At 35.2% G+C, this 21,883-nt stretch overlaps 1 protein-coding gene across 1 annotated transcript in view; it reads right to left on the bottom strand.

The window, feature by feature from the left end:
* The window catches only part of DDX10 (DEAD-box helicase 10), a 293,379-nt gene that overhangs the window by 225,338 nt on the left and 46,158 nt on the right, over positions 1 to 21,883 (bottom strand). Inside the window, exons 10-13 of the mRNA XM_067750942.1 lie at positions 19,133 to 19,234; positions 17,858 to 17,945; positions 14,773 to 14,861; positions 11,380 to 11,857 (exon numbers count right to left, since the gene is read on the bottom strand). Coding sequence (XP_067607043.1) covers positions 11,380 to 11,857; positions 14,773 to 14,861; positions 17,858 to 17,945; positions 19,133 to 19,234 — 757 coding nt within the window. The remainder of the gene's footprint in view (positions 1 to 11,379; positions 11,858 to 14,772; positions 14,862 to 17,857; positions 17,946 to 19,132; positions 19,235 to 21,883) is intronic.

Here is a 21,883-nt window from a genome sequence, read left to right as displayed (position 1 = left end):
CATGTAAAAGATGCTGCAGAGAATGCAGCTATAAGCAAGAAGTGCTGGGATTTCCCTGGTGGTCCAGTGGTTGAGAATCCGTCTTGCAATGCAGTGGACGCCAGTTGGATTCCTGGTCAGGAAACTAAGATCTCACGTGCCAAGAGGCAACTAAGCCCGCGCACCACAATTATAGAGCCCGAATGCTGCAAATACAGAGCCCACGCGCTCTGCAGCCCATGCACCACAACTAGAGAGAAGCCAGTGCACAGCAACGAAGAGCCCACGCGCCATAAATACGACCTGACACAGCCAAAAAATAAATAAATTTTATTACCTGCTCTCAAGGAGATACATCTTACTACACATTTCTCTGTATAGTCAATGTGCCTACCAAAAGCCCATTTACCAATCATTTCTCCCTCTTAATCTTTCCTTGTTTAAAGTACACAACTTAAACAAGGAACTAATACCAAAAAGGGCCAAGGAACACTCATATCCCAACTGTGGTGGTATCCCTTACAGGGCCAAATCCCATTCATCAAAAATAACCCAAAAGGCATGGAAAGGTTAAAACTACACAGTTTTCTAAACGACAAACAGTATGTTCCATTCATTAAACATCATTCATTACACAGACACAAACATCCCACAACACTGTATACTATTATGGCCACACAAACAGAAGAAATGGAGAGAAACAAAAAAAAAAGAATACAGAAAGAGGCTTTTGATCAAACAGTAAAAGAGAAAATAATCATCTAACCCAGAGAGAGAAAGAGAAGGCAGCAAAAAAGGTAGAGAAAGAAAAGAGCCAATAAAACATTCATTTCACTTTTTTAGTAATTTTTCTTTAATCTATTTTATAACATTATTGTTGTGTGATGAATTGGAAATTAAAAAGCTAGCCCTTCAGCAAACATAGCTTGAGAAGCACTGCCCTAAAGACTTTAAAATTTTAAACCATCATGAAATCACTATGCTAATCTTATACTTATTTTGTAAGTATGTAATTTATGCTTAGACTTTACTTTTACTGAAAAATAGGCCTTTCTTAATATACAGGCATCCCTGTTCCCACTGAACTTCATTGAAGTGCCATTGCTCTGACCAATTTACTTGCTAGCGCCTGCTCCCAAGAGGGTCTGAATTCTCTTTCCATTCCCCTAACAGGCCTAGCTTTCAAGTGCAAATAACCAACTGGTTATTCACAACACATGCTCAGGGCACCAGCAAAACTGGAGTATTTTAAGAAAAAATGTTTCTGAAATAACATATTTCAACAAAAGCAATGAAGTAGTCATCATGGAAAAAATAATAACTTGAGGACTCTGTTTTAAAATGTAGTACTCTTTTTGTTTCAAATTACATATGGGCAGAGGAAGCACCATAATCTTAAATGCTTAAAACATCTAAAGGTCTTAATCTAGCAATAGCAGAAGAGTGCCTTACACACTCTCAGGGAGGTGCCTCTCACCATCCTACTATTTGGAATGCTACACCCCACCCCCTTACCATGCTTCATTTTTCCCACAGCACATGTTTATAGTTTTTGTCCATCTCCCTTCACTAGAACATAACACTCCATGAGGAGAGGGAATGGTGATGTTTCAATGCCTGGCACATGGCAGGTATGCAGTAAATATTTGCTGAAGGAGTGAATTTTTTTTTTATCTCATTAATGCTTCATTTAACAAGCCTTCATTTCACCTAAAATAGAAACTTTCATGATAGAAACAAAGCTTCACATCAAAGCAAATGTGATTTAACTCTGCCTGTCACCACCAGATGGCACTAGCTTCTACTGCTGCCTTGGACTCAAGACACAGCATGGATTTTTGAAGCTGTGTTTCAAAAACATACACTGAAAAGAACAAAGTCAAAAGTGAAATACATTTGGAAAAATTTAAGAGTTGGAAAGAAACTTGAACAGTTAAATCCAGTGTCACCACAAAGACAGTCCTTCCATTAAAAAGCTTTAGGTAAATATACATATACTGATGGCTTAGACTCAAGAACAAAGGATCTCACAAAGAGCATACTGGAACTAATCTGTTCATAAGCAGAAAACCTGGCATATTAGTCTAAATTCTCTATAGTTATATTTGTTATATATATATATATATATATACACACACACACACACACACACACACACACACACGTACAGAAGCACCTGTTGATGACTTTGAAAAGCTCCTTATTTCTGATTATCCTAACAGTCAAGTTCAAGGGCAACTTATATGACCCTCTTCAAGAATAGCCTGTCCTATTTCAAATTTCTGTCATTACCTCCACTTTAGCTTAAAATGAAGATAAGCATGCCCTGATAAATGTAGTTCCTGAAATTTAGGCTATAAAAGTAGGTCATGAGAAAATCCAGTACTAGTCAGCAGTTCCTTTAAACATTGAATATGTATAAAACTAGGAAATGAAGAGAAACAAGTTGAAATATTTTTGATACAATAATGATGCAGCATGTGAAAGAATAAACATCAAGCCAAAAACTTTTAGCTTTCCACTGACAATTTACATCCTTAGGAAATCATTTGCATACAAAACTCAAATAGGGGAGAAAAATATATATATACATATATATAGCAACTCAGTATATACATTTAAGCTTCAAGTCACACAGTAAGTATTCCTTTTGAATTAGAATGAAGCCTACAAGAATTAAGCACAGGATGCAAAAATAAAATAAAATAAAATAAAAGCACCTGTAAAAAGACAAAAGAACATATATACCAACTCTATTTGAGCTACTCAACATTTAAGATTGTGTTCCACTTCATGGTACCAAAAAATTGAGAATAAAGTTTCTTGACTCCTAGGTTTTATTTTAAAGAGTTTTCCCTTCTGTTTAATTCAACAGCAATATATAAGACCCTTGCATACAAAGGTTATGACAATCTCAGGAATCACCAGGAGAAATGGAAATTAAGACATTCAAGTAGGTCTATTATGAAGAGCCAAAAAGAAAAGTACTAGCAAAACAGACAATTGGAATCTGGAGGTCAGTGGAATAAGTAAGTAAAGAAAGACTTCAAGGAAGAGGCAAGCTCAGCCCTGAATCTTGAAAGATAAGATGTGAAAGGCTGGAGTGGTGAGAATATCCTGGGAAGGAATCCCTTCAGTGTAAGTGGAAACTCACACTGGGAAGAATGCACTGGACTGGTAGTTTAACAGGGAAGGGGCTAGCTTACAAAGCCCAACTGAAAAGGATGAAATGAAGGGAGGCATGGAAGGTCAACCACATGAAAAAAATAGATCTGAGAGAGGTTCACAGGAAGATGACTCAGAAGAACAACATTTGGGACCAATTACGAGGCTTATCCCACAAGCCAAGTCTGAGGTGAAAACGGTGTGGGACAGAACAGTGGTAGTGCTAGTGGGAAGTAAAGAGGAACACTAAAAGTAAAGAGCACTAAAGTAAAGAAGAACTGCTAAAATGTAGAAATGACAGGAATCGAAAGAAGCACAGTCAAAAGAATCGATGAGCCTGGGCACAACAAATTCCAGTTCTGCCACTTCACCAACTGTGGGACATTAGGCAAGCAACGGAACTTTTCAAAGCCTCTGTTTCTTAACCCACAAAATGGGGATAATACTGTGCAAGGTTGTGGAGAGTTTAAGCAATGAGATGCAATACTCAAAGGCATGGCAGATTATAGGAAACCAAAAGATGTTCATCATTTCCTGATCTTCTTCTACAAAAACACAGTTGTCTGCAAGAAATTTCTGGAAATAAGTTAACATGGTTCATTCCCATTTTTAAATTAAATTATGGGGCTAAAAAAACAGTTAAATCAGCACTCTCCTAAAGCAGCTCATCAGCATGCCCAATCACTCCCCAAACAAGGGCATTACTTTCTCTAATGCCATTTTTTAAAATTTTTATTGAAGTATAGCTGATTTACAATGTTATATTAGTTTCTGCTGTACAGCACAGTGAATCAGCTATATATATACATATACCCACTCTTTGTAGATTCTCTTCCCATATAGGTCATTACAGAGTTTTGAGTAGAGTTCTCTGTGCTATACAGTAGGTCCTTATTAGTTATCTATTTTATATACAGTAGTGTGTATATGTCAATCCCAATCTCCCAGTTTATCCCTCCTTCCCTTCCCCTGCTGGGAACCATAAGATTACTACATCTGTGACTCTATTTCTGTTTTGTAAATAAGTTCATTTGTACCATTTTTTTTATATTCCACATATAAGCAATACTGTATGATATTTGTCTTTCTCTGACTTACTTCACTCAGTATGACAATCTCTAGGTCCATCCATGTTGCTGCAAATGGCATTATTTCATTCTTTTTTATGGCTAAGTAATATTCCATTGTATATATGTACCACATCTTCTTTATCCATTCCTTTGTCAATGGTCTAATGTCCATTTTTAAATCAACAGTCTTAAACATATAAACAATATCTATAACCTAGTATCTTCTATATAATATCTTCTAGAGGTATACTGCATAGTATTAATATTCACAAGAATACTGCCAGTTAATTGGACAGAGAACTCCACCCAGAAAAATATTCATATAATAATGAATTTCATTTAATGACTCCACATTAAATATCAACTACTAACATCATTTTTAGTTTTATTTATAACCAATTGATTTATTTCCACAGGGCACTATGCTTGCCTAGTTATGGTCTGATTATACCAAATTATAAGTTCTCCTTAAATACCTGGCTATGACATCACCTGACCTGTGGTATCAGTGTAGGCCTTAGCACTCTCCAGATCAATGCAGGACACTGAAAATGTGAAAACTGCTCTATCAACTATGCTAAAATCAAAAAGTAGTCTTGTTTCCTGATACTACATCTGGAATAAAAAAAATACATCACTTTTTCTCTCTACAATGCGACCTGATTCAGAAAAAGCCTTTATTTTTCAGCACTACCTCGGACACTGCCTAGCCATTGCACTGGCAAAGTTCTATAAACCCTTTACCTGTATGTTCCTATTATACTTCATCAAGTAGAAATAATAGCTAATTTTAACCATGCTCCTTCTACATACACAAACTGTGCTGGTTGCTTTCTATCTCTAAGCATCACAATAACTCTGCCAGGTAGTAACTTTACAGAGATGGACACTAAGCCTCAGAAAGGCTAACTACTGAAACTAAACATCATACCAGAAATAGCTCCCACACTAAACACACACTTTCTTGTGGCCATGGTTTTGCTCATTCTGTACTCTCTGCTTAGAATGCTTATTCCCCTTCCTATTAACTCATATTCATGCTTTAAGGCTCAACTTCTCTCAGGATGTCTTCTTTACTGTGGTGCCAATGTTAACACTTTAAAACATTTGGTTTCAAGAATCAATAAATGAACAGAAATCTAAGATTATGTACTGAAATTTTGGTTTAATAGTCTGCTATGTTAACTAAAGTATAAGGCTCTGAAACTTACTAAGAACCTAGCACAGCCCCTGGCACCTTGTAGGCACTCAGTAATCACTGCTGTGAGGAGAAAAAAATGAAAGCAAGAAGGGAGTGAAAGGGAAAAGGAGAGGAGACAAGAGGCAGAAAAATCCCAGCTCCCAAATATCTGATTCTTGATGAAGAACTTCTAATATATTTATAAGAGAACACTCATAAGCAACAATTTAATAATAAAATTAGCTAACCTATGTTTTACCACCAACAGTGAGTTCCTAAAATACTTACTAAGAATTTTGTGCCAAAATATAAAATTAAAATGTAAACAGAATATAGATTCAGCTCTAAGGACAAAGAATAATTTATGAGTATCATTCAAATCTTAACCAAGACTGATGTATGTTTACTGTTGAGAAAGCTTTAAAAGGACGCTTGCTGAGCTAAAATGGAATCCACCTATCAGTCTCATTTCTAAACAACTGTAAAATATGAGAGAGAAAAGTGTTTGCTTAGAGATTTCATTCTCATATTTAAGAACATTTTTTTTGTTTGTTTTTGTTTATTTGCGGTACGCGGGCCTCTCACTGTTGTGGCCTCTCCCGTTGCAGAGCACAGGCTCCGGACACACAGGCTCAGCGGCCATGGCCCACGGGCCCAGCCGCTCCACAGCACATGGGATCCTCCCGGACCGGGGCACGAACCCATGTCCCCTGCATCTGCAGGCGGACTCTCAACCACTGCGCCACCAAGGAAGCCCAAGAACATGTTTTAAAATCATTCTCAATTTCAACATTTTAATTATATATTCACGCTCTTCTCTAACACTGTCTCTCTGGAAGCTAACTTTCTAGACACCCAACAGCCAAGAAAGCAAGGCAAAATAAAAGTCCCCCCAAAAAATTAAATAAATAAAAAAAATAAAAGTCCCTTCCCTATGTGGGAGGTCAACCAAACTTCTCTTACTACTGTAGTACCTAATCAGCCCAAGTGTGCTCTCTCCCGCCCATTTCTTTCATGGCTCCATCACTCATGACTCCCTCTCCAATGCTAAGGAGATCTGTTTCTCTGTCAATGCCTTGAACCTGTCAAATGGAAAAGAACTGTGACAGGGCAGTCTTCCAGAAGATATCACTTGCCCCTGGCACTCAGTACCTCTCTTCTCCATTTATGCCCAAGTCTAAAGAGGTAAACTTATCAATTCTGTATTCAAAGTGTCTGCACACAATGGGTTGCCCAAAATTATCTACAGTGCTGTCAATTACACTGGCACTACCCATTTACAGAAAGTAAACCACACACAAATGACAGTAGGCCACAGAATAAACGAGAAAGAGAATGTGATCTGACATCAGGGATAGATTGTAGTACTAACTCCACCACTGTAACCTTGGAAAAGTCACTTAAAAGTCTCTGAAATTTTAAATAATAGCATCTGCCTTTCCTGTCATGAGGATAAAATGAATACTTGCAAGGAAAGCACTGGTATATGGTAAAATACCAAAAAATATATTATTTTATTAATGATAATGATATGATAAACAAATTCCATGTAATCTGTAATCCAATGTGTTCCCACTGACTCCAAGTCTCAATTGAGTTCTACAACTGCTCCAAGGGAGCAAGAAATGAGGAAAAAGATAACAAGACAAAGAGAACAGCCTGTGATAGCGGTAATGAAACCAGTTCCCTTGCATGCCTGGTATGCTGTCCCTAAAGAAAATTCTAAAACAGCAGCAACAAAAATATTTGAACAAAGGCAGCAGTGTCTGAAAAAGTTTTGGGTTGGCCAAAAAAGTTCGTCCGGGTTTTTCCATAAGATGTTGCAGAAAAACCCAAACGAACTTTTCAGCGAACCCAATATTTAATCTTAAGAAGAATAAATTCATTTATATATGTAAATGATAGTATTATTTCCCATTTTGTGTAAAGTTTGTTTGGTTTTCTTTACTTTATCAGGTCTATCCTTAAAAACAGGTAATAAAAGAAAAAAGCAGCTTCCAGTGAGTGATGGCTGCAATGCAATATGAAAATATAAAGCGCCCAAACAAAGGCTAAATAGGAAAGTCAAGTTGAGATTGTGGATACAAAATCACACTCAAAACCAAATGCCTTGAAAACATGATAAAGAACAACAACAACAACAAAAAAAAGATAATCTGAGTACAAATAAGTATTGATTTTGAAAATTCAAAGGCAAATAACAGGTAAAGTTGACAAGTCTTTCTATTTCTATTTCAGCTAAAGAGCCAGTAATTTTAACTCTACTTTTTGTGTATAGTACTAGGAAATGTGCAGGAAGATACAGAAAAACATTCCTTTATTGGCTTCTTAAAAATCCTGTAACTGCCCCAAAAGTTCCCTCACATTTGACACAAACACTATAATATTTCCCATTTGTTATGGCTAAAAAAAAAAAAGCAGGTATTTTCAAGATAGAACTTTTTATACTATGCTATGCAAACATATTCTTAGTTAACAGAATAACAGTGATATGTTAACAATGATAACAGTAGTTATCATTACTATTAGATATTTTTATTTACTATCTAAATTACAAAGCTTGGCCTGCACAGCTATATCATTCAAGTCAAATAAGTCATTTCTGCTCATGTTTATAGAAAATTCAACAATACCTTTTGAATTATTGTAAGTCAATCAGACAAATCATACTCAGTTTCAAAATATAGATTTCAAAGAATATACTCTACATATATGAATTCTACATAATTCACAGCAAATAAAACTATCAAAGTGAAAGAAGATATGAGTGATTCACTTATTCATTCATGAAACATTTGTGAAATCTGCACTAGGTCCTAGACACTGCATCAAGCCGTGAACACACACTGGTCAGTAAGACAATAATTTCAGGAAATTCAAAATCCAGTAAGGAAGGCAGGCAAAAAATGTGGTGGGAGGTATAAAATAATTAAAAGTCAGTAATAGTAATTAAAGTTTAAGGACATCTTGCTAATCAACAGGAAAGAGACCAATATCGTAAGAGAAAAAAAGAGAGAGGAAAACAAGCAATACACACACAGAAATTATACAATGGATAAATAAATGAATAATGTTCAATAACAGAATCAAGGAAAAATAAATTGAAATAGTAAGTTTGAATTTCTCACTAACTGTTTGTTTCAAAACAGTAAAAACATGTGGATATTCGGTGTTGGTGTTAGTAAATGGGCACGGACATAAAGCCCGTGGGACAATGATCAATATGACCTCTCTGCAGGACAGTTTGGCAAAATGTATCTAAAGCTTTTAAAACGTGTCATGTCCTCAAAGTCATTACAGGAAAACTACAAACCAATATTCCTTATGAACACAGAAGCAAAGACCCTTAACAAAATATTAGCAAATAAAGTCCTGTAATAGATACAGGAAAGCACATCACGAATGAGTGAGGTTTATCAGGAATTTAAGGTTGCTTCAACATTAGAAAAATCAATGTGCTCACAGAATAAATAACAACAACTCTATGTTCACCCTAATAGGTGCAGAAAAAGCATCTGACAAAATTCACCATCCATTTCTGATAAAAACACTAAACCAGCCAGAAATAGAATGAACTTCCTCAACCCGTTAAAAGCATTTACAAAAAACCTACAGCTAACATCGGATGTAATGGTAAAGGACTGAATGTTTCCCCTCCCTAAGACAGGAACAAGACAATGATGTCCATTCTCACTACTGCTGCTCAACATACAGTGTAATCAAGTAAGAAAATGAAATAAAAGACACACAGATTGGAAAGGAAGAAATGAAACTATCTTTATTCACAAATACCATGACCAGCTACAGAGAAGATCCAAAGAAAACTCCAAAGAATCTCAAAAAACAGCCACAAGAACTTAACAGGACAGTTTAGAATGACTGGTATGCAAAAACTGTACTTCTATATTCTAGCAACAAAAAATGAGAAACTGAATTTTTTGAAGTATTTATAATAGCATTGAAAACTATAAAATAGTGATGGATCTAACAAAATATGTGGTAAGACGTACATGCTTAAAATTATTAAAAAATACTAAAAGATATTAAAGAAGACCTAGATAAATGGAAAGATATGTCATATACTGAATCAGAAGAGTCAATATTGTTAATTCTCCCCAAATAGATTTATACATTCAATGCAACCTCAATGAAAATATGAAAAGACTTTCTATAAATATTAACTAGCTGATTCAAAAACTCACATGGAAATGCAATGGTCTAAAAATGCTCAAAATTTTTTAAAATATCAAGTTGGAAGACTAACACTATCTGACTTGAGATTTACCATAAAGCTATACTAATTGACACCGGTGTTATTTATGAAAGGGTAACTGTATAAAACCAAGAGAGTCAACACAGAGACCTAAACGTACATGGTCAACAAAGAGTCAAGGTAACTAGAATGGAAAAAGGACAGTAATTTCAGAAAACAGTACTGGTTCAACTGGACATCCACATGGGGGGAGGGAGGCATTGGAACCTCAACCCTTACCTCATACCATACACAAAAATTAAATTGAAATGAACACTAGCCCTAAACTCAAGTGCTAAAACTATAAAAAGTCCAGAAGAAAACGTAAGAGAAAACCTAAATCAGACTTCAAAAAAACAGATTATTGGTCAAGATACGAGTATTAGAGTGAGAATACCTAGATTCAAACTCCGACTTTGCCAATAATTAATTGTGCACCTCACTATTTTATTATCTCTGTATCTCTGTTATTTTCCTCTTGTATAATGATAGAGTACCTACCTATAGGGTTATTCAAGGACCAAATGAGATAATGTTTAGAAAATGCCTAATACATAAAGTACTCAGTAAGTATGTTTGCTACTTTTAAAGTTTTTATTTAGTTACTTTAAAAAACACCTATCCAGGGCTTCCCTGGTGGCACAGTGGTTAAGAATCCGCCTGCCAATGCAGGGGACACGGGTTCGAGCCCTGGTCTGGGAAGACACCACATGCGGTGGAGCAACTAGGCCCGTGAGCCACAACTACTGAGCCTGTGCTCTAGAGCCCACGCGCCACATCTACTGAAGCCCATGTGCTCTAGAGCCCGTGCTCCGCAGCAAGAGAAGCCACTGCAGTGAGAAGCCCACGCTCTCTTCAACTAGAGAAAGCCGCACACAGCAATGAAGATCCAACACAGCCAAAAATAATAATTAATTAATTAATTTTAAAAAACACCTATCCAAGTTTCATAGTTCAAAATTTAATATTTCCTATTGTGACTCTTGTCACAATATTGTATAAAGAATTGTATAAGGAGTAAGAGTTCAGGTTCATTTTTCATTCAATTCTCTCCAAAGAAATGATCAAGAATAAGGCATACAAAATTAAAACGAAAATAAGGGAAGGGTGGAGAAACATATTTACTGTGCACCTACAAGTACCCCAGGAAACAGGTGCTTTACCTTGATTATCTCTTTTATTCCTCCTAGCAGGTGCCTAGTGAGAAACAAAGGACCTATGTGAAACTTAATAAACCTTCATAAGCGGCCTTTAAATAGAAGTGCTGGCTTTCTTTTTAAGATTCTGGATTGGTGCCCAAAACCAAATGTCTCATTAAAAGTTTAGAGAGATTGAATTGTTGTAAGGAATATTTATAATTATTTAAATCAGAAAGTAGTATACTAAGAATCACAGTGAAGGATCCTCACATCATAAACCACGAAACCCCATCACCTTATTACTTAATGTTATAATCATGAAACTGGCTACTTTTTAAAACATGCACCAGAAAACCAATAAATGAAAAGATTAAAGCTGTCAACCTCTTAGAATTCCCAAAGTTATGAAAAATGAGAATTCTTTAGCACCTATTCCATCATTAAAGATGGAGAAGGAGGGAGAGTTCACAGCAAAGAAAGTCATTCTACAAATTTCTCCTGGTTATTTTCCCACAGTTCCCCAAAGGCAACAGGCAGCACGTGGTAAGAAGTGGTAGGAAATAATAGAAGATCCTCCACTAGGGGTAAACTTACCTGTAATGTTTTATTCTCTTTAAGATCCAACCCAAACACATTGCGCCTCTTCACCTTAATGAAGTCAGCATTGAGGCCATCGTCCTCCTCATCATCATCATCTCTGTCCAAGAACTGCACAGGAACTTCTTTGTTCTTCTGTGGCTCTTTATTGCTAGAGGCAGACTGAGGTTGAGACCCTTTTGTTTTTCCCAGTTTCTCTTCCATTTCTTGTTCACATTCTTTCTCTTCTTCCTCTCCATCACTAATACCACTAGCCAGTCTGTACTCTGTTCCTTCTGGTATTTTCCCACCTTTCTGGAGAATAGACATTTTCTCATTGAAGTAGGCTCTAAATTCTTCCACTTCATCACTGGTGAGGGAGAGAGTCCTTGGCTCAATTACTTTATTATCTTGACTCATTACCAGTTCTTTGTTGGGTTGTTTTTGCATTCTCTGAAGAAATCTTACCCGTGGTGCCACAGCAAGACCAAGAGACCTTAAATATGAGCAAATGAAAACAGTTATCTCAGCACACTGACGGTGTGTTTATGAGTTTATTATAAAACAGTTTCTCAGGAGTTGAGATTTTTGGAAATTTTTTTTTTAAGAAAATGTTCCTCTGAGATACAACTCCATCTTGACACATTAGGTGATCTAAAAGATAATGAATACCTGTCAGAAAATATTGGAGATACCCCATTTTCCATTAAGATGGTAACACAGTTAACAAAATAAAGAGCATGAGACCAGAGCAAGGGAACAGTTCAACTACTAAATCTGCCTATTTCCAGTATAACTCTCTCAGCCTCAGTTTTCTCAAATGTGAGATAACAATACCTACCAGGCCTATCTCACAGCTGTTATAAATATCTGATGTACTAACTATATGAAAATACTTTGTAAAATATAAATACTAAAGCTGGAAAAGGCATGACCATGAAAGAACAAAACACAGTTCTCTGCAATGAATAAACTCAAGTATTATCATCCTCCCTTCTAACACACATAATGTGGCACAATCACTTCTATAAAAATGGATTTTTAAACTTGAGACCAAAAAAGAAAAAAAAAATCTTATTTTCTCCTTCTAAGATCAAGATTTACTTTATGGTCAGGTCTTTCCTAGCTTCTGAGTTCCCACAGATGGATTGAAAAGAAACTCTTAAAGCAAGGCCTGCTATAATAAAAAGCTAACATTAGAAAATGGACCAACTGCCTTTTTCCTATAAGACACAATTCACAGAAACTGAGAGGTGTGGTTGTAAAACCTGGATTCATAAATAGAACTGTTGAGGTTAAAATCCTGGCTCTGTCACCTATAAGCTATATGATCAAAGGACATTATTAAACCTCTCTATACCTCAGTCCTCTCATTTGCAAAATGGCATGACAAGAGTACCTACATTATAGGATCATTATAAAAATAAAATGAGTTCACAGAGGCAATGCATCTATTATAGTGCCTAACACACAGGCAGCCACTACTGAGCACTTGTCATTATTACTGTTATAGGGGATACAGTTAGGATCACAAACTCAATACGCATCAGAGCATTTCTCTCAATGTATTACAGTTACATTTACATGTCTTTCTCTGCTACTAAACTTGGACCTCCTTTAAGGTAGAAGTACATAACCATACATCTATAATTTTTTTTTTTTTTTTTTTTGCAGTACGCGAGCCTCTCACTGTTGTGGCCTCTCCCCTTGCGGAGCACAGGCTCCAGACGCGCAGGCTCATCGGCCATGGCTCACGGGCCTAGCCGCTCCGTGGCATGTGGGATCTTCCCAGACTGGGGCACGAACCCGTGTCCCCTGCATCGGCAGGCGGACTCTCAACCACTGCGCCACCAGGGAAGCCCCACATCTATAATTTTAATGCCTAGCTCAATGAACTAGATATATTAGGTATTTAAAACATATTTCTTTAATATTCAAAAAAGTATTTTACTAATATAAATAAATAAAATATATTTCTTCAGTAAAATAGTTTTTTAAACCTTTATTTTATCCCACATACATAGCACTGTTTTAGGTATCAAAGGCTTCTAAAGGAAATTATAGATCAAGGAAATTATACATCTAAAATCCACAAAAATTAAATTAAAACACCAAGTTAAACCGTACCAGTAATTTAGGCTCAAAATTTAACTTTCTGCTTCCCTAAGCATCACCAACAAAAAGCAAAGGTCTTCAACTGTAAACAGATGAGATTTACTGGCATCTGTGGCAACAAAATGTCCTCTAAATATGGCCCTGCAGCATTAAAAGACCTGTGCCTCTCCTGTTTGCTAATATCTCAGCTATGTCAATGAGAAAACCAGGAAACCAGGATAGAATTTCATGAAGCACAAAAATCAGCTAATAACCTAAACCATGAATCATATTCAGAAATTTTAAAATTCGTAAAGAGATAAGCAAACAAAAACATGTTATCCCTGGCATGTGATTTTCCATCCATTACCTAAACAAAAAGTCAGTGACCTTACTTTGTTATCTAGCAAATTAAATGGCTCTAAAATGTTACAACTGACAAATTACCTGTTATAATGAACTTGCAATGTAACATGAAGAATGGAAAACAGCAGCTCACTCGGATACAAGTTTTTATTAGACTCAAAGGTAAAGGTACTCGAATTCCTGGAAAGCAGGCCAAATACACAGACCTTGCTTTGAAAGTACATATTTCATCACAGACTAGGAGATTTCAATCTGACATTCAAAGTATGAGTAACCTTAAGGGTGCTTCTATAGGATTTTGTCAATGCTTTTCCCACAGTGGGACCCCATTGAAAAAACAGATGCTCCTCCTTTATACCTGAAAAGATTAGGAAAAAAAATCCTTCAACTACTAAGCCAAAACAAGACCAAGAGTTCCGTTTTCATATAATAGTAACCACAATTACTAAAGAGAGACATTTTGCCATGGTAACTGTGAGCACATGTAAGAAACATCAAGACACAAAGAATATCCAGGCAATAAGCAGCATGGGAAACCAATCTAAAAGAAGGGAAGAACTGACAAAGAGACTTGCATCCAAAGCATAAAAAGAACTACAGTAAACCAAGCCAGCTTTTTAGAAAACAAGAGGGCTACAGACATTTAAAGATTTCAAAGAATGCTTGTCAATTGCTCTCCATCTCCTTTAAGCCCAAACTACAGGAAACTGCCAGTGTAACTTTCAGGAATTCATACTTACAAGTAAGAAACTTCCTCCTGACTGAAATTCCTGACAACTGAAAGCTCAACAAGTTTTCTACAGTTTATATAATCTTTTTCTCTGCAAATCTTCAACAGATTCTTTTAAGGTAAGGCACAGTGGTTTAAACTAAGACTCTCAAAACCAGGTTTCAAACAAATTCCCTCTAACTTTAAGGATTCACAAACAAAACTATAATATGAATACTTACAGGGCATATTCAGGTATAGGTAACTTGCTCACATCAAATATTTCTTTATCCTTCATCAGATACACTGAACGTATGTAGGAGACAAAACACTGTAAACATAAAAGGCTGAAGTGTAAGATATATACTAGTCAGAAATGGAAAATGAATTTTAACTGAGATAAAAAAATTAATCAAAAGGATAAATTCAACAGTAGTGAAAAACCTCAAAAATAGCTGAGTATATGTCATCCCACAAAAACAAAAAAACCTACCTTTTTCGAATTGTAATATTAGAAAAGACTTTAAATTTGGTTTCATCAAGCCAACTCAACATAAAACATAACCTTCTCAAAAAGCTATTCTAGAAGTTAATACCATTCAGGTGCATTAATATGGAAAAACACAGGCTTTGGAATAATACAGTTGAAATCTGAGCTCCACATCTTACTAGCTGAGCAAGTTTCTCATTTCTCTGTCAGTTTCCTCATCTATCAAACATAATATAACAGTACCTTCTACTCAGAGTGTTATGAGAATTAAATGAGAAAAATGCATGTAGAGTACTCGGCATTTCTTCTGGAATACATTAAGTACCAATGAATACCAGTTATAAGTAATAATTATTACTTGAAAACATCCTTTGACTACTACAACAAAATTTCACTGTACTTAAATTAAGCTTAATAAAATCATAACAGGAAAAGTTTATTCCTAAAGCTTTTTCTTTTTTATTATAATTTCAAGTAATTAGTTGTCATTATAATTTCAAGTAATCTGTCATTAACTTGTAATATTTTTCTTGTTTGTGTTAAAAAAAAAAAGAAAGAAAGTAAACTATCTTTATACCAAGAGCTATTGCAAACTAAAAAGTAAACATGGTCCTGGATCCTCTGTCAGTCTGTAAAATAAACAGGCAGCAAAGATGGTGAAACATATGTAAGCAGGAGTTTTATTTTTTGATTTTAAAATTAATTTTTGTAAAGTATATTTAATTCCCATTTCTATATTTCCTAAACCTCACATTTTCTCTAACTTTACACTAATCCTTTCTTCAAACCATTTACACTAATCTTCAAACCATTTTCCCTGTCTCCATAGGCATTAAAATGAATAATTCAAGGATAATTTTTTCCCCTACAATCGTCCACAAGAAATCATCCCAGTTTCTTATTGTTTTTGTTCTATCCAGATTATAATAAAAGCTAGAAAATCGCTTCTATGAAATTCGATAGCTTGCTGCAGCTGACAACAGTTAGCCGTTCTGCTAAACCATGCGTGACACCCAGTAAATCACATCATTTATTTCAATGTGCTTTTCTATAATTTTATTCTGGAAGGCTCATTTGTTATATGCAGAAACCAGTGAAACGACATCCTTCCAGTGTTTCATATTTCCTGATTCATAATAGAATGACCTAAGTATGCACAAAGTCATGACATCAGAATTCATGTATATTATTTTCAAATGTGCATACTATTTCCAAAGCTTCTAAAAGATTTAACTCCTAGCTTAAAGTATGTCTGCTAGGCAAAACATGCACACAAATGTTTCCATCCCTAAATATATGCCCAAAAACTAAGAAAAAAAAATCTGTTTAAAGACCCTTTTCATTAGATTTCAGGTGAAGTGAGCTTACAGAAGTTTAACTACGCACAGTTCATCATTTGATTCTCTTATACTCTGGAACTTCTCCTGATGTATCATGGAAGTTCTGAAGAAAGACCTGGATTTAAATCTTAGGTCTGCCACTTAATAGCTACGTCACCCTGGACAATTTTTAATTTCCTCAGCTCCTATTTTCCCATCTATAAAATCAAATCAATATCACCTACCTCACAAGTTGTTGGCAAGATTAAATAACACAATGCATATCAAACTGTCATGTAAAAAAAAAAAAAAACCAAACTGTCATGTAATAGGGTCATGCTGCAGCTAAGTGCCTAGCACATACTAAGCATCTGAATTTTAGCTTTCATCATTAATGTTGGTATTTTAAGCACAGTGACAATAATTTGATAAAATATAACCTAAGTTAATTTTTTAAACATAAGATCTTCTCTTTAAATAAAACTTCTTTGCTTAGAATATCCACTTTCAAAACCATCACACAAAAGACTGACTACTGACTTTCTGCTCAGGCTCCTCTGTCTACTGAGGATGCCCTTTCCATGCCTCCTCTTTATTTTCTTCCTCCAATCTCTGAATCCCTACTCTTTAAATCATTGTTGAGTTATGGGAGATGCAGATGTAGATATCCTATGTAGATCTCGTAACTAAAATATAAGTAAACAAGTGCTGAAAATGAAGAGCTTCATAACAGGGACTCAAATATTTGTTAATTCAAAGATTGGACAGCTATAAGCACAACGGAAAATAATTTCACATCTTCCTTTTCTAAAGAATCTACTGCTGGGTACTCTAAGAACTAAAAAATAAGTATAACTAAAAGTGACAATTCTTTGAGTATTTGCTAATCAAGAGGATTTCTAAGTCCAAAAAAAGCAGTTTGGGAACACTGTCATACTTATAGATTAAAATCTCATTCCTAAAGAGAATTTAGCAAGAGTGCTATGCTTTCTAGAAATTTAACCTAATATAAGATATTAATTTTACAGTCAAGAAAGTGCAGTCAGAAGTTAATAAAAACTTTACTGAAGAAATCAAAAGTTGATAACCTTATCAAGTATATTAGAAATCCAGCCATTGTGCACTTAAAAATCAGAGTATTTTCTATATGTCTGACAAGACTATGGACAAATAATAGACATTTTTCCAAGTTACTATAAGAAATATATACTTTTAGGACTTCCCTGGCGGTCCAGTGGTTAAGACTCCACGCTTCCACTGCAAGGGACACGGGTTCAATCCCCTGGTTGGGGAACCAAGATCCCACATGCCACGTGGTGCAGCCAAAAATTTTTTTAAAAAAAATAAAGAAATACATAATTTTTTCAAAGTTAAAGAATAAGTTAAACTTACCTGAACTTTATACTACCTGAATATCTGAAGCATAACTATGCAACCTAGAAGTAGTAGAAAATGATACAACGTAACTTTATTATATGCTCTATTCCACTGAAGGTATCAAATTCAAAAATGACTTACCCTTTGAGCTCTTTCTTTTAAATCTTGATCTTGAGCTAAAAGCGATTCCAATTTTTTCTGAATGTCTGTAAGTTTTTCTGGATTGATTCTTTTGTAACAAAAAGATAAAGATTAAACTAAGACATCTCAATTTTAGAAACTGAAAACAGTATACAGTATTTTCTATTTTCCTCAGTATTTTTAAAATCTATAACATTATTTCTCATCTATGACCCAGATTAGACTGAAATTACACTAGACAGAAATTTGACTCTGCATATTTTGAATAATGCAGGAAAAAAATGTAAAATTCACATTTTCTCTAAACAACCCATGCTGAGTGACTGAAAGATTAGGTTAACACCACAATTAGCAATGTTCACTTCTTAAGTCTTTAAGGATAGAAAGTAGCCTCTTGTGGGAGGTGTATCATCAATGAAATGGAATAAATGAAAGCAAACGTCACTTTTATACAATTTCCGTTTTCAGTCAAATACCATAAAACAAAAGTCAAATAATAAACAAGTAGCCAAGGATATAAATATTGTTTTCCTTATCTAGAAATCAGGCATAACATAATAGAATGGTTACTTAAATCTGCCCGGGGTTTAGAATGAAAATTACAGGAAAGAATGTAATTTTTACAAGCATCTATTCTAGGTTTCACAAAGGAAATTCCACTTGTTTCCCTGATTTTAGACTGAACAATTTTGTTCCTGAAAAGCTGGAGTGGTAATAGGTGGTGGCAGATGAGGTGTTTTTTATTTTTTTTAATTACAGAAAATATCAAAATATACAAAGGTAGAAAACTTTCACTCAGCCTCAACAATTATCAACTCACACCCAATCTTGTTTCATCTAAACTCTTATCCACTCCTCCACCACATCTAACCACCCTCCCAAGTTACTTTCCTCCAGATGAAAGCAGGGTGTTTCAAGGGCCCCAATATAAGTGAGACTACAATCAATTCTGCTGACACTCAATCTAAACATCTTCAATGACAGGAGAGGACAATCCTCTGAAATAGACAGACAACCCCAAAAATAAGTTCAGCCAAGAGGTTTAATTCTTTCAACCATCAATGCCTCCTGATGCTAACAAGGTCTCTTTTTCATCTTGTTTTCTCCGATGACAGTCTTCTAAAAAAGTTGTTAAAAACAAAGCAAACAAAAAGTCCAAAATCATAGAGCAGAAAAGCTTAGAGGGAGGAGGGAATTAGGTATACATAATTAGGCATAATAATTTCATGCCTTCATTTTTCTAACAATAATATCAAGACAGCAAATAGTTCTTACTTGATTTCCTTCACAGGCACTTTCTTCTGAAGAAGCTGCTGCACCATCCCTTTTTCTTCTGAGGGAAGCAAAATTAATAAAGCTTCACCATCCTCTTTGTACCTAAACAAAAAACAAACAAAATCCCTTCCACATTAATGCCATCTGCACTTTACATTTTAACAGTTTGATGAACAGGTAACAAGAAAGCAAGTTCACCAAATTAGTAAATATGAGGAATACCATTTTTTTTAACTTCTGTGACAACAGAAAACTAGGGCTCTTGAACACCTTTTTCAAAATTCATCACTAGTTACAATTCCCATTGATTTTTAGGCTATACCACAGTAGAAGAAACAAATCAATTAAGAAGAATTTCTTAAATAACGGTCTACCTATAGCAAGGAGACAATTTCTCATTCAAGTCACAAGACTGATGTAATAAAATTAATCATTTAATAAACATGGCTCCCAATACATTAAGGAAATCTAATCATCTTCCTGGAAATTTTTCTTCTACCTTGGGAATAACATGGTTCAGAGTTCAGAGGCATCAGTTATAAGGAATGGATCTCTGCTCCGCTGAAAAACTTACTACCTCTAATCCATGATTTCTCTTCCTTCACCTAGTATATAGGTGCACCATCAAAAATTTCTATGTAAGTGGGGCATAAGGCACCCCATAGTTACTTAAGCTTCTTGTGCTACTTATATACAGATTTCCTGGATACTTTAGATATTACATGAAAGCAGTAAGACAGAATAGAATCAAGTATTTGTAGAAATTTCTTAAAGACAAAGAATTCTCTGCAGGGTTCATGCTATAAATATGAGGGGCAAATAAATTTTTATAGTTAACCAAATAAACTATTTACTGAAAAACTTTGTGCCAGGTATAAATTATGAAGAACACAAATAAATAGAAGATGAATATCCCTGCCTTCAGTGATCCAACAATATGGTTACCAGAAAAGACAAACTCACACAAAAGCAAGAGCCTCAAAAAACAGTCCCAAAATGGTAAATCACCAAGTGTCAAAGGATAACCATTGGCAATAAAGCGCCATGAACTCAGAAGTGAAAGGAGGACACTAAGGGTTAGCCAGAGAAAAAGAGAAACATGTCACAGCAGATGGAATTTGACGTGGGCCTTAAAAATGGATAGAAAGGGAAAAGCTAAGGTATTCCAAAGAGGAAAAATGGCATGAACAAAGGAGCGGGAACCAGAAAATACAAGACAAACACAGAGTAAACTAAAGATAGGAGAAATTCAACTGAAGCCAGTGTATGTAAGTGCACAGCAGGAAAGACTGCCGGAAGGTACATGAGAGTCTGGTTTTAGAGGACCTTGGATAAGTCTCTAGAGAGACCAACTACCACTGTATATAAGCAGACCTTTATCACTGTACACTGGAGGGAAACTGACTTTGTTGACTTACTGTCAATCCAAAGACTGAAGAGCAATTTTTACCTCACATGTTGATTTCAAAATTCTATTCCTACACAAAAGGGTAAAAAAACTCCAGTGTAATAGCATTACAAAAGTATGTGTTTATATATTTTTATGTGTACCCAGACACATAGAAAAGTATGAAATAAAACATCAAAAGTATTAAAAGGTTAAAGTTAATTCATAAATTTAAAAAAATTAAGGGGCTACTATATACCAGGCACTGAAATAGAGTGATAAAACAGATGCAGTTCTGGCTGTCACAGAGCTTACAGACTATTAGGGATAGACATAAAACCCGTAATAACAACAAAGTGATATGACTGCTACAGTAGACATATGGGAAGCTACAAAAACACATAACACAGAGCTCTACACAATGTGCTCTAGGAGTTTAAAAAAAAAAAAAGAAAAAACTGCCCTGAGAAAATGACATCTAAGAGCTGAGATTTAAAGAACAATTAGGAATTATCAACTGTTAGGGGAGAGTCACGTTTTCCAGGGAGAAAACAGCATTTGAGAGAGTCCAGTGGGTAGTTTTGTCTACTTTGTGCTTGTTTGTTTATTCCATGTTTTCTAAATGCTTGTGTATTAAACAGGGAGATGAAAGTAATTAAGCATACATTTACTCCTTTTACAAAGAATCTGTTTCACAACTGAAAAACTTCTTCACTGTATTTTAATACAGACTAGTATGACTCAAATGTTTCATCTTAATTTACTATGAAGAAATATGAATTTAAAGCATTTCCCCTAAGCAATGTTGGACTAAACTATCTGTGAGCAGAAATTATTAGTCTATGAAGTAGTGAGGTACCTGAACAAACAAGATATCTGAGAGACATCACAACTACTGAAATTCTAAAATTTTACCAAGGACAGGGTGAAGGTCAAAGAGGACACAGATCAGTCAATACTGACTCACTATGTATGCACTTACCAAATACCCTCAAAGCAGACCGACTCTTGAAGTAAAATCAGTTACCTTCATAAGTAAAAAAGCTTATTTCATGTGGTACAAAGAAAAACAATTAGGAATAAGGGAGATGAGTGGGTTGAAGGATAACAAACGCTTCTAACATTCCACATCCAAATTCAGAGATGGAGAAAGAAAATAAAAAGGCTTCCAAAGTCTACTTAGGCCAGAGCTGTAGCAAAGGGGTAAAGAGAAATCTCTAGGATATCAAAAGGGAATCCAATGAAGATCTCAATCTTCAGACTGACTCATAAGCAAAAATAAGTCTAACCATCTACATCTATCTTATCTACCCATTCATGCATCCAGGGACAATCTAGGAGGATAAGTCACGAGTAATGTCACC

This window comes from Pseudorca crassidens, chromosome 9, assembly GCF_039906515.1.
Source record: "Pseudorca crassidens isolate mPseCra1 chromosome 9, mPseCra1.hap1, whole genome shotgun sequence".
NCBI classification, from domain to species: domain Eukaryota; kingdom Metazoa; phylum Chordata; class Mammalia; order Artiodactyla; family Delphinidae; genus Pseudorca; species Pseudorca crassidens.
The sequence above is the reverse complement of the archived record's forward strand: the minus strand, read 5'-3'. Positions and strand labels throughout refer to the sequence as shown.